This window comes from Uloborus diversus, chromosome 3 (genome assembly GCF_026930045.1).
Source record: "Uloborus diversus isolate 005 chromosome 3, Udiv.v.3.1, whole genome shotgun sequence".
Lineage (NCBI taxonomy): Eukaryota > Metazoa > Arthropoda > Arachnida > Araneae > Uloboridae > Uloborus > Uloborus diversus.
Genome location: NC_072733.1, coordinates 87,871,890 through 87,883,294, shown reverse-complemented (window position 1 = coordinate 87,883,294; position 11,405 = coordinate 87,871,890). Strand labels below are relative to the sequence as shown.

At 30.7% G+C, this 11,405-nt stretch overlaps 1 protein-coding gene across 1 annotated transcript in view; it reads right to left on the bottom strand.

Annotated features, from left to right (window-relative positions):
* Window positions 1–5,347: 5,347 nt before the first annotated feature.
* LOC129218313 (adiponectin receptor protein-like) overlaps window positions 5,348–11,405 on the bottom strand; it is a 61,169-nt gene continuing 55,111 nt past the window's right edge. The window contains exon 8 of the mRNA XM_054852547.1: window positions 5,348–9,049. Within this exon, the coding sequence (XP_054708522.1) occupies window positions 8,909–9,049 (141 nt within the window). The 3' untranslated portion in view covers window positions 5,348–8,908. The remainder of the gene's footprint in view (window positions 9,050–11,405) is intronic.

Here is an 11,405-nt window from a genome sequence, read left to right as displayed (position 1 = left end):
TTAAAGACGAGTAATTATTTGAATAATCATAGTTAAGTTAATGATCATTTGTGAGAAATAACCGCACCGAAAGTAAAGTGTAGAGGTACTTATGAATTATTTACATGAAGAGCCAAAAATATTCTGGGACATTAAAGTTACAGAAAAACAAATTCTTTTCTCAAACGTTCAAAATTTCAATCAAAATAACAATAAAATACGCATGAAATTTTTCAACAGTTTAAAAATTTAAAGAAATTCCTAACGCTATCGAAATATTAACCGCTAGCAGGAAATGATTGAAACACTTGAACGAAAAAGCAAAAGAAAAAGCTAGACGGAGAGAGATTTCTTTTTTATTTTTTGCGCTCGCTGTTGTGGAGTAATCTACGAAGCACAAGAATCATTTTTATTTAGGTTCTCACTTGTTGATTATTGATAATCTTATTGCGTTTATTTTTTTGGTGATTAAATGTTGCTTATCGAATACTCAAGAAAATAATGATATATATATTTAGTAGCGTTTTGAATGATGGGAATTTCAGACAGTAACGGTAAACTGAAAATCAACAGCTAACGGTACTACGGTATCTTAACGGACTAACGGTAACTGAAAAGCATTAAACGTACTTTTAACTATGTTTGAAAACCCTAAAAGCTACAAAGTGATCAAAAGCTGTACTTACTTGTTATTTTTAAGAATTATCCTAGAAAAGTTGAGATTTAATCCAATAGTGTACTTCATTCAATATGAAAGACATAGAAGCCACGCATAGATGCAACCTATCATTCGCCCGCAGTATTGAAGTGGTTGAATGGTGAATGTATGCCGGAAGCGCATGCGCCAGCAAGTCATTTTGCGATTGCTTGCTGTTTTGGCACCCCCGCTCTACTTCCTGGCTAGTATTGCCCCCTTGGGCACCATGCTTTCACCTTAGGGGGAATACATTCACTCGTCTGGAACCTCTGGATATAACAGTGAAAGAAATAGACCAGAGTGTCTTGAAAACTTCCGACGACTGAGAAGGAAGGCTTCTTAAAAATGCGCAACTATGTATAAAAAAAGTTGTCTTCATCATTAGTTCGACTTTATCAAAGTTTGCTTTCCGGAAGCAAATGCATGAGTCACTAAAAAAAAAACCAACAAAAATCGCTTTAAGTTTAAAATTGTAAATTTTAAAACTATAACATTGTAATTGAAATTTATATTTCTCAAACGTATCACACAACACTCGACAGAGCTGTCATAGATGTAGGAAAAAAAAGAACTTTGCGAAAGGACAAGTATACGTAGCTCTTAGCAGAGTTAAGACTTGAAGAAATAGCTCTATCTAATTTAGAACGCTCTAAACTTTTAACTAAACCTCTCGATGAACGAGCATTAGCAGAAATGCAACACTTGACACAACTCATTTCTGATGAAAAGTAAACTGGATTCAGTATTTAGTTAGAACCATTTAAATGTTTACGGTTTCCCAAACTACAAATAAATTGTAAATTGTTACAGTTGAAATTGTAACATTCTAAATTAATTTATGTTTTACAACAATACGTGTCATGTAACTCGTGATAAAAGTCGCATGTTTCTTCACACATGGCCCCATTATAGATGAAGATAAAAAATTCCACTAGAATGAATTTTATGTTTGCTTCAGATAATCCCCTTGATTCAAATATTTTCATTATGATTACTCTTCATAATAATGTTTTTTAGTTCTTCCTTTAACTATGGGTAAAGAAAGTACATACCTTTGTGTTTTATGGCATTTTCTTTAACAATGGGTTTTTTATTTAATCGTTTGTGAGTGAAATTACATGAAATTCATTGTTTTTTATCCATAACTTTTCTCTAAAGAACAAATAGGGTCAAACAAAGTTGACCCTTGCCTTTCAGTTCAAGGAGAAGTCTAATTTGCTGTTAACGAATTCGGATAATTTTGGAGTAAAAATGTGACTCGCGTTTATTTTATTAGTTGATCAGTGTGTGTGTGTGATCTGGGTTGCAAACAACACAGCCAAAAATCATTTCTACGAGTCTCGAACAACATATTGAAGTTCTGAGCAATATAAGCACTAGGATGGGCTGAAAGAAAAAAAATCAGAATTCTACAAAGCACTTAGCCTCAGTGCGGAAATTTGTCCCCCCTAAATCTAATACTAATTACTGTGTAAAATTTTGGACTCTGAGTTAATGTCTTCTGCTCTGGCAAAGAGACTTGGATTTTTGAGGTTTTTAGAAAAATATCAAAGAGAAAATTTACAAAATATTTCAAATTCCGCAGAACATTAAGCTTTAGTGAGGGAATTTTGTAACTTTCTCACAAAGAGTACAGCATAAGATTTTAAGCCTGTGAGTTAATTTCTGCTATGGCAAGAGGCCTGAATTTTGAGAATTTTATAAAAAATCCCTTAAATATGAGTGGCACATTATAAAGTAGAACATACATATGCATTGCAATACTTCTAATTTTTAACCAGATCAATAACATCAGACCACACCTCGAACCAGTCCCATCATTTAGAAGGTTTTGGGGGAAGGGGGTCACAATGGCCTTCCTTACTTAAAACTAATTGTTTTACATATAACTGGGGGTGATTTTCCTAAAAAGTTTCATCGAGTTCATGCCCCCCCTCTCTCCCTGAAAAAATCCACAATAAAGGACCAGTCTTGAACTGAAATAGGCTCTACTTCGTTGTTCACAGGGGGAAAATAATAAGGAAGTCACATGGTTTAAATGTTTGTTAGAAGTTGTTTGTTCTGTCTGATGGATATTTCAAAATGTTCTCAATTCGTGCAATGGGCTGTTTTCCTTTTACATTTTAACGAACCCCCATTGCGGCATCCCTTCCAGTTTATTCATGGTAAAGCGTTATGCCCTAAATCTTACTCCGGTAAAATTGAAAAAAGCCAAAAAGCCTGTGAGACTCTGAAAAGTGTCACATAATTGCAACAATATTTGTTATCACATTCCATGAAATAGGCGTATGCTCTCCTTATCTCGCTAATCGCAAACTGAGTGCTCTAAATATGTCTCGCTGGCTGAAAACAGTTAATGGTACTATAGTTGTACACTTCAACTATAAAGCTACCAAATGAATTTTAAATCTTGGTCAAATTTACTTTTAAATGGATATACTCACCCTGGGTTTACAATAAGAACCAACCAGTACTATTAGAGACTGAAAAAAGCATGTGTAAGAATTCATTCATGCATCAAGATACTTGCCAAAAATATATCAATGTAATTGATCCCATCAGTTCCCCTGAAAGGTATATTTTGTAGTTTTAATAACAGTTAACAAGCTGTACATCATTTTAGATTTTTTCCTCAATTAATAGAAATCTACATCCTAAATGCAGTTCTAATTTTTTGCATTTTTTCTAGAAAGATTTTGCAATCGTATAAAAACTTTGATTTTTGATCAAACTTGTTCATCAAAACGATCATTACATGAACGAGATTTAATTAAAGACCGTATAAATTTGAATTTTGGGGCCCATCATAAATGACTTTTCTGGCCCCCTCCTCCATATTGTTTACACTTATATTTCGCACCTAGTTTTAAAATCACTGGACCCCCTTCAGGTTCGGGCCAACAGGAGTCTCTTCTTTCCCCCTGTTCACACTCGTGTCTCTCTCTACCTACTTCAACAGTCACACAAAAGAAAGTTTTCTTCCATTGAAATTTAGACCACTTGCCAGAGCAGAGAGAATTAACCCAGAGAAAGGAAACTTTACATAATAATATAATTTAGAATTTTACGAAATTAAAGACAGGCCAGTTATTTCGAATTTTTCCAGGGAAGGGGATCACAGACGTGAACTCTGTGAAATTTTATCAGAATACCACAAAACCACTCCCACTTATATGTAAAAACACCAATTTTTCAAAGTAAGGAAGGAGGGGGAGGGGGCATTTACCCCCTACCCCTAAACCCTATAAATGCCCAGCCTGGTTCAAGGGGTGGCACAATGTCATTGATGTGATTTAAAATTTGAAGTAATTGCAGAGTATTAGAATTATACTACTTTGTAATGTGTCACTCGTATTTTAGGAATGATTAAAAATCTCAGAATTCAGGCCTTTTGTCAGAGCAGAAGTTAACTCATAGGCTTGAAATCTTACACAGTAGTTTTATGTGAGGAAGTTACAAAATTTCCACACTAAAGTTAAAAGTTCTGCCAAATTTAAAATTATTTGTAAATTTTCTCTTTATTCGATTTTTTTCTAAAAATCTCAAAAATTCACGTTTCTAGCCAGAGCAGAAGACATCAACTCTGAGTTACGAAGTTTTGCACAGAAATTAGGGTTAGAGAGTCGCAAATTTTCTGCATTAAGGCTAAGTGCTCTACAGAATTTAGATATTTTCATTCCTTCCTAATGAGCATGGATATTCGGCAAGAGAATTAATAGAGTATGTATTTGAAATCTTTCCAGAAGGAGATAGTAATGGAGTGGCTTGATAAATTATAATGTTGAGTGAGAGAAAAGTCTTCTGGTTAACGAGTCTGTAAAAATAAGCGTTTTTCAATAAAATTTAATAGAAGTTTGAGATTGAATCAAATAAAGTAATCGGTTTGCTGTATGCATCATAAGGAGTTTCAGAACACAAACATTTTTGTGCCTTTCAGGCACTAAGCCGGCTTTTGACAATCTATTTTCCTAATACGATTTGTAATCCTCTGCAAGCTAAACTTTCAACTGAAGTGACTTTGGAGACAATAGAAAAAGTCATCGAAAATTCGGATGTAATGACAAATAAATAGTTAGAGATTTTCATTTTGAACTGAATAATGAATTTGAAAACGGTTGTTGGAGAAGAATAAAAACTTTAGTCAACAAAACTTATCCTTTCTTTGAAAAATGTAAACAATAATTTGCAACTAAAGAAAACAGTTTAAAGCGGCCTCTGAATGGCCGAAATTTTATGGAACGGAGGGGCGGCAGCTTAGAGAGGTTTCACTGTAATACAAACGATAAATATTATAATCGAAGATAAACTAAAAAATTGCTGCACAAAAATAGCAAAACACTAATACTACATGCAACATTGAAAAAAATAAATTAGAGCAAGTACTGTGTTTTCAACAAGCAATAGCCAAATGTAAACAACTTCGAGCATCAAAAATCAGAAGGGAAAAAAAAAAGATTAAAGAAAAGAATTCCAGGATATAGGTCTTCCGGATTGCAGAATTTTGAAACTGTGGTTCTATCTGGTAGAATCCCTTTGCAAGAACTATAATGCAACATAATAATGATCATTCTATAACTTTGTCAATTTTAGTTCACCTGTCTAGCTCTTGAAATAGCAGAGCAAAAAAAGTGCAACAAAGAACATTGCGCACATAGGGAAATGACAAAATCGGCATTTTCTAAGGTTTTATATTTTTTGAATGTAATAACATAAAAAAATACAACTTTTCATAAGCAGCATATGATGTTCAACAACATGATAGTTCAAAGTTTACAGAATATCAAATACATTTCAAATTAATAATAAATACACACATGCACCGGTTGGTTGTTTATGAAATCGAACATTTTTTCTAAAGTACATAAAAATAAACCATTTAAATAAAATTAATAGATACAACTATTCTGATAACATAGAATAACTATTAACTGTAAATTACAGATGCCAAGGAAAAATCTCTCATTAATGCTTACATGAATATTCATCCATCTCTCATCTCACTTCATAATCAAAAGCAGGAAAAGAAAAGCCTTAAATATCGATTGGGAAATATTACAAAAAAGCAAGATACAAAGACAGTAAAATATAAATAGCAGTAAAATTTTATCAAGCTGTAAATATCAAATAAGTAGAAGTAGAATTAGAAATGTCAATCTGGCAGGGGAGAAGATGCAGAAATATTGAAGGTAGCAAAAAATTAATATTTCCTTAAAAAAAAAATTAAATTGTCATATGAAGTAGTTTAATTAAACTGAATTCATAAAAGCTTGGTTTTTGTAAAAAGTAGCAAATCTACAGTTTATGTGCAACATCTTGTCTGCCCGCCATATGTTATTTTGTACTATGAATTAAAAAATGGAATTAATTTTATTTTTTACTCAGATTTACTGATTTATGATTATGTAATGAATCATTTCAACAGAAAACTCGAAGCTAGGTTCATTAACAAAAATGTCCTGACAACTTAAATATTCAACTAACCTTACATGAACTATATACACATGACTTATTTTTCACCAAGAACCACTAAAAGTCTGTGGCATAGCATGATTTCTCACAATGAAACTTGCACAAAATTTAAACACTTTAAATACGATATACATACAAATTGCACTTTCAAATTCTTTTTAAATCATCGTGAATATATACAAATATTTATTATTTTCCCCATGTTTCTAAAATTGTTTGGTACTGAACTTACTTCATTATGCATTAATTATGCATAATATCAGGAACATTGTGCTAGTCTTAAAAGTAATCTAATAATGTATTCAGATGAAGCATGCTTCCAGGTTCCATACCCAACAAATGTTAAATGTTATAAATATTAAAATGATTTGGTTATGGGGGGGGACGAACCTTTAATGACATAACCTAGTAGCTCTTTACTCCTATGAACAGTAAGTCATTATCTGGTTGCAATCCATCCTTCCAACGCCCTTTATATAAATCACAAATTCAAACAGAAACTACTACTAAGTTCATGCTATCAAACGTTGATTGGTATTTTTAAATAAATATATTTTTTAAATTATTATTCAAGTGAAAGCACTGTTCAGATTCAAAAAAAAGAATTTTTTTAAAGCACATTAATCTGCAGTATGATATTCTTTCAAGGAAAATAATTAGAAACTTATACAAACTAAATATGTGAATAATAACATAGAATATGAAAGATATTCACAAGGTTAATAAAACACACAATGCAATTAAATGCTTCATTTTAAACCTAAAGCATGTATTCCATGCATATGGTTTTTTAGTCAATTTACATTTAAGTTAAATATATCCATTTAGTTCATGAACTTAGAATACTAATAAACCGGTAGATTAATATTTTTCATGCTGCTATGCCACTCTTGTGCCCAGTTTTCAAAATGCAGATTGATCACATGTAACAAAATTAGCCACATTCATGCACATCAAAACAAGTATCAATAAATATTTGCAGCATAGATAACCTAAATTAATGGCTTTGATATCAATATTGACCAATGTTTTACATAGAATTTATTATGCAAGCACTTGCTGCACTGAAATTAATGTCACATATAGGGAAATAAAGAAATTTTCTTTTAAGTTAAAAACAAACATAACAAATAACACCTCTAAATTAGTTCCAAACAGATATAATTATTTTATGTGTTTTCAATAATTACAATTTGCGACTGAGTAAACTAATTTCCTTATATTTATGTATATTTCTGGGTTGAAATATTTCATGCGTCTGAACTTTTACTGAAAGATATCAAAGGTTTCAGTTCAGTTTTATGCTTACATCAAAATTTTCGTTAATAATACAGCAACTTTTGGTTTCTGAAACTTAAGAAAAAATTTGTGTAACATAATATAAAAGTAGAACCTTATAAGTCAGAGTGAAGTAGCTGTTAAGATAAAAAACTTTTTGCTATGTAGAAGTCAATGTAGTGGAAAACATAACTTGTTGCAGAGCAACTGTAGGATAAAAAGTAAAATATTGTGATACCTTGGAAAAATCATGTCTAACTAAAGGTCTACAATACTTGGAATGTTCTGAGTATGTTATTAATAAGTTGCTGAGTGTCCATAATAAATTGATATTTTTAGATGGAAATATCATTGACGTACATTTTCAAGCAATGTTTAAAATCATTTATGATGAAGTTCTGTTGAGGAAAAGAGGGTATTAAATATGAAAATTCCGAAAGTTTTAGAAACATTTCATCAAATATAGATTCAATTTATAATTGAAAACTTTCATGGAAAATTAAATAGAATTTCAGATGTACAGTGTCCATAAAAAAACTTTAAGGTTTTAAAAAATGGTATGAAGTTAACAGTATGAGTTAGGTAAGATCAGCTAATTTGAATAAATAAGTAGATAATCAAATTTTATGCACACCTCTTTCAGTTTCTTTTTTCAACACTTCAGTGGCAAAGATCACTCCAGAAATGTAGGGCATGGTATGAGAAAAGGTTGAGCACCAATTGGATGTGTTCAGTGCCACAAATTGGGCATACTGAAATCTACTAAATAGTAAAAATCTTGATAAATTAACTGTTCAGTATTCAGTGCACAGGAAAGAGGCACACATCTATAATAATGAAATCGGAGAAGTGCTCCTTTCATTCTATGAATTTGATAGATTTAACATTAATCTAATTTTATGATTGAATTAAAACACTTTGCTTTAAAACCCTACTGTTCTTTTATGAACACTATATATTCTAGGACATCAGGTTGTACAAATTCTATGAATTATTATGTTGACTAAGTTTCAATAATTTCTCAGTTATTTAAAATTCTCAGATCAAATTTACAAATTTTAGGTATAACGAAAAAAGGGGTAACAAAACGAAAATGAAATAAAATTAACATGACCTTAAACATAATTGACTGATAAACAAAAATGATATGTTGCCCAACAAATGCATTTTTCAAATTTCATATCAGATACTAATTCTTAAAAAATCCTTTCACCCACTTTTAATAATATGTCTTTGAAGTTTCACCAAAGATCAAATGCTATCACAGATTCTCCGAGGGTGATAGGCAAAGAGTATATGTATCACAAACTTACATGGTACTTAATGTAGGCTATAAAAATACTCTAGATGAAAATCTTTCTTGCTCTTATCAAATGGCATAAAAGTTATAGAAATAGATTTTTGCAATGTATAAAGAAATAAGGCAAAATATATTCTTAGCCACTTTGGTGATGTTCTTTAGAAAAAGAAAGAATAGTAAACAATTCAGTAGTCAAAATCAACGGGTGGATCTTCTGCATTGCACGTTCCCATCGAAAGTCGGTAGATTGCCATTTCTGATATGCCATGATAGTGGACAAAGGCAGCAGCGATCACTAGCACATGGAATATTTGATGACTATGGAACTGAAACGAAAAACAAGAAAAAAATTAATAAGAAAATACACTCTTATTGCAATAACTTATAAGTTACAGCATTTTTGGGAAGCTGTATAACTAAGTAAGCAATAAGAAATGTACACCTCAAAATATATCATTAAATGGTTTCAATATTGAGCACCTGAAGCATCAATAAAGGTCAAAACGTACTATCCTATTACACATAATGAGCATTTTACAATATGCTTTAGCAAAGCTTTTTAATCATATCAGCCACTCTTTTCAACACAATTTGTAGTATGACAAAATAGAAAAGCCTCCTATAAGTAGGGTTATACAAACATATTTGGGTACATATCATAATGACAGAGGGTGGTACAAGTATCAAGGTTCATACTCTTCCAGGAAAAATGAATTTCAGGATTTTTTCAGAAGTCAAAAGCAAAATCTTCAGGACTATAAACACAAGCTGTATTTTAAGAGAAGTTTAGTAATGTTTATTTTACCTCAACTACTAAATGTTTTTTTTAAATGTAAAATATATTATGTTTGTAATTATTCAAAGACATGATAAATAGTAATTTACTCTTTCACTCAATAATAAAAAAAAAGTTGTATTTTAAATTGGATTCAAAATGTTTGGAAATAACAGGAATACACAAAATGTTAACTAAGTCAAATGATATTACTTTCTCTTCCTTCCAAAAAATTGTAATTCCCTCCAAACATTACTCCTGGGAAGGAGTCTATCTAACTCAAAAATTTGAATTACAGTCTCCTAAATTTTCAAACGTTCATGCAGTTAAATAGAAAAAGTAGAGGAAGCATTCACCTACATTATAAAACCTTTTAACTCCTTGAGATAAGATATTACCTATTAACAAGCACTACTAAAAGTTCATTCATACATACATTGAAAAAAAATATACACTTGATCTTTAATTAAAAATGTTTTAAAATTTAACTGATTTGGTATAACTCTTCTTACAGAGTTTTTATTGCATATATTTTACTTCAACCTTTTTCGGATCATCAAGTTTTTCCTTTCCTTTATGTCTTTAAACATTACGTTTACTAATACAGGAAATCCCACTCCTTTTTTCTGAACATTTGTCTGAGGTCTTATTCAATTCACAAATGTCAATTTTTAGACATTTTCATTTCTTTCCAAGATCATCGATTTAATCATTATATTTTCGCTTAAAAAAAAATCAGTTATGAAAGAGATCAGAAAAATGGAAATGGCCGTATTTAGAAACTTGGTTGCATATTAAAGCATTCTGTTATAACTTTTTTAGCTAACATTAATAGAATAGGAGGCAAATTGCAGGGCAAGAACTTGAATCTCTTTCATCAAGATATTTAATTATGTTTTTCTTATGATTGGTTTTCCTTTCTTACTAACATCCTATTTTGTACAAATCTGCTGCATTGCTCCATTTCTTGCACTGCATATTGTTTGTATATTTCTATAAGTATTTAAAGTTTGAAAGAGAAGCAGCAATTTCTCACTTCTTAGTCCCATGAACAAAGGATTGAGGGAGCCGGAGTGTAATCCTGCCTGCATCATTCAATAATGTCACTTTTTCATATTTTTATAAAAAAAACATCTTTCTAAATTGAAAACATTTGAATTTATGGTTTTTAGAATGAGAATGTAACTTTTAAAATTAAGTTTGTTTGCAAAGTAAAACAAGAGTCAAAAATTCAACAGTTTTTTTAAATGGTAGAACATACTTTTCAAAGCAAGAATCGAGAATAAATAAATATGTAAATAAATGATTGGTTATCCTTTCCCTTTTCATTGATATTGTACTTAAAGATGAGCTCCATATTTTGTTTTAAGAAATCCATAATGCTGTTTCAGGATCAAAAAAACCTGAATTGCCTCACTTAATCATGAAAATATTGAAATTCAAAAAAATTAACACGCTATATAAAACGTAAACCATTTGAAATTTACCGTAAATATTTCGTATGTTTACTTATATACGTAAAAAGAGTAACAATATCAAATTTTATAAAATCCGAGACTGGGTGTCACAATTTTTTCGATTGATTTTGCACAGAATGAATCAATGACTAAAACAATTTAAAGAAATAGATCAAAATATTGAAATAATGAGTAAAATAAGCAGATATAAGGTAGCATATGTTAAAAAACCTTCTAACATTAAATATGATTAAAATATTTGCAGGATGCAAAAAGATTGAAATCTTAAACAAGGCAGGCAATTTTTGGTGAATCATGTGTTTGAGGTAGTTAGCATGTTTCCCAAACATACATTTCGGCAGAAATTGTGAATGAAGACTCGAGGGAGAAAAACATAAATAAGAAAACGAGGATCAAAAATTAAGAAAAATCAGAATCTTCTCAGATTGT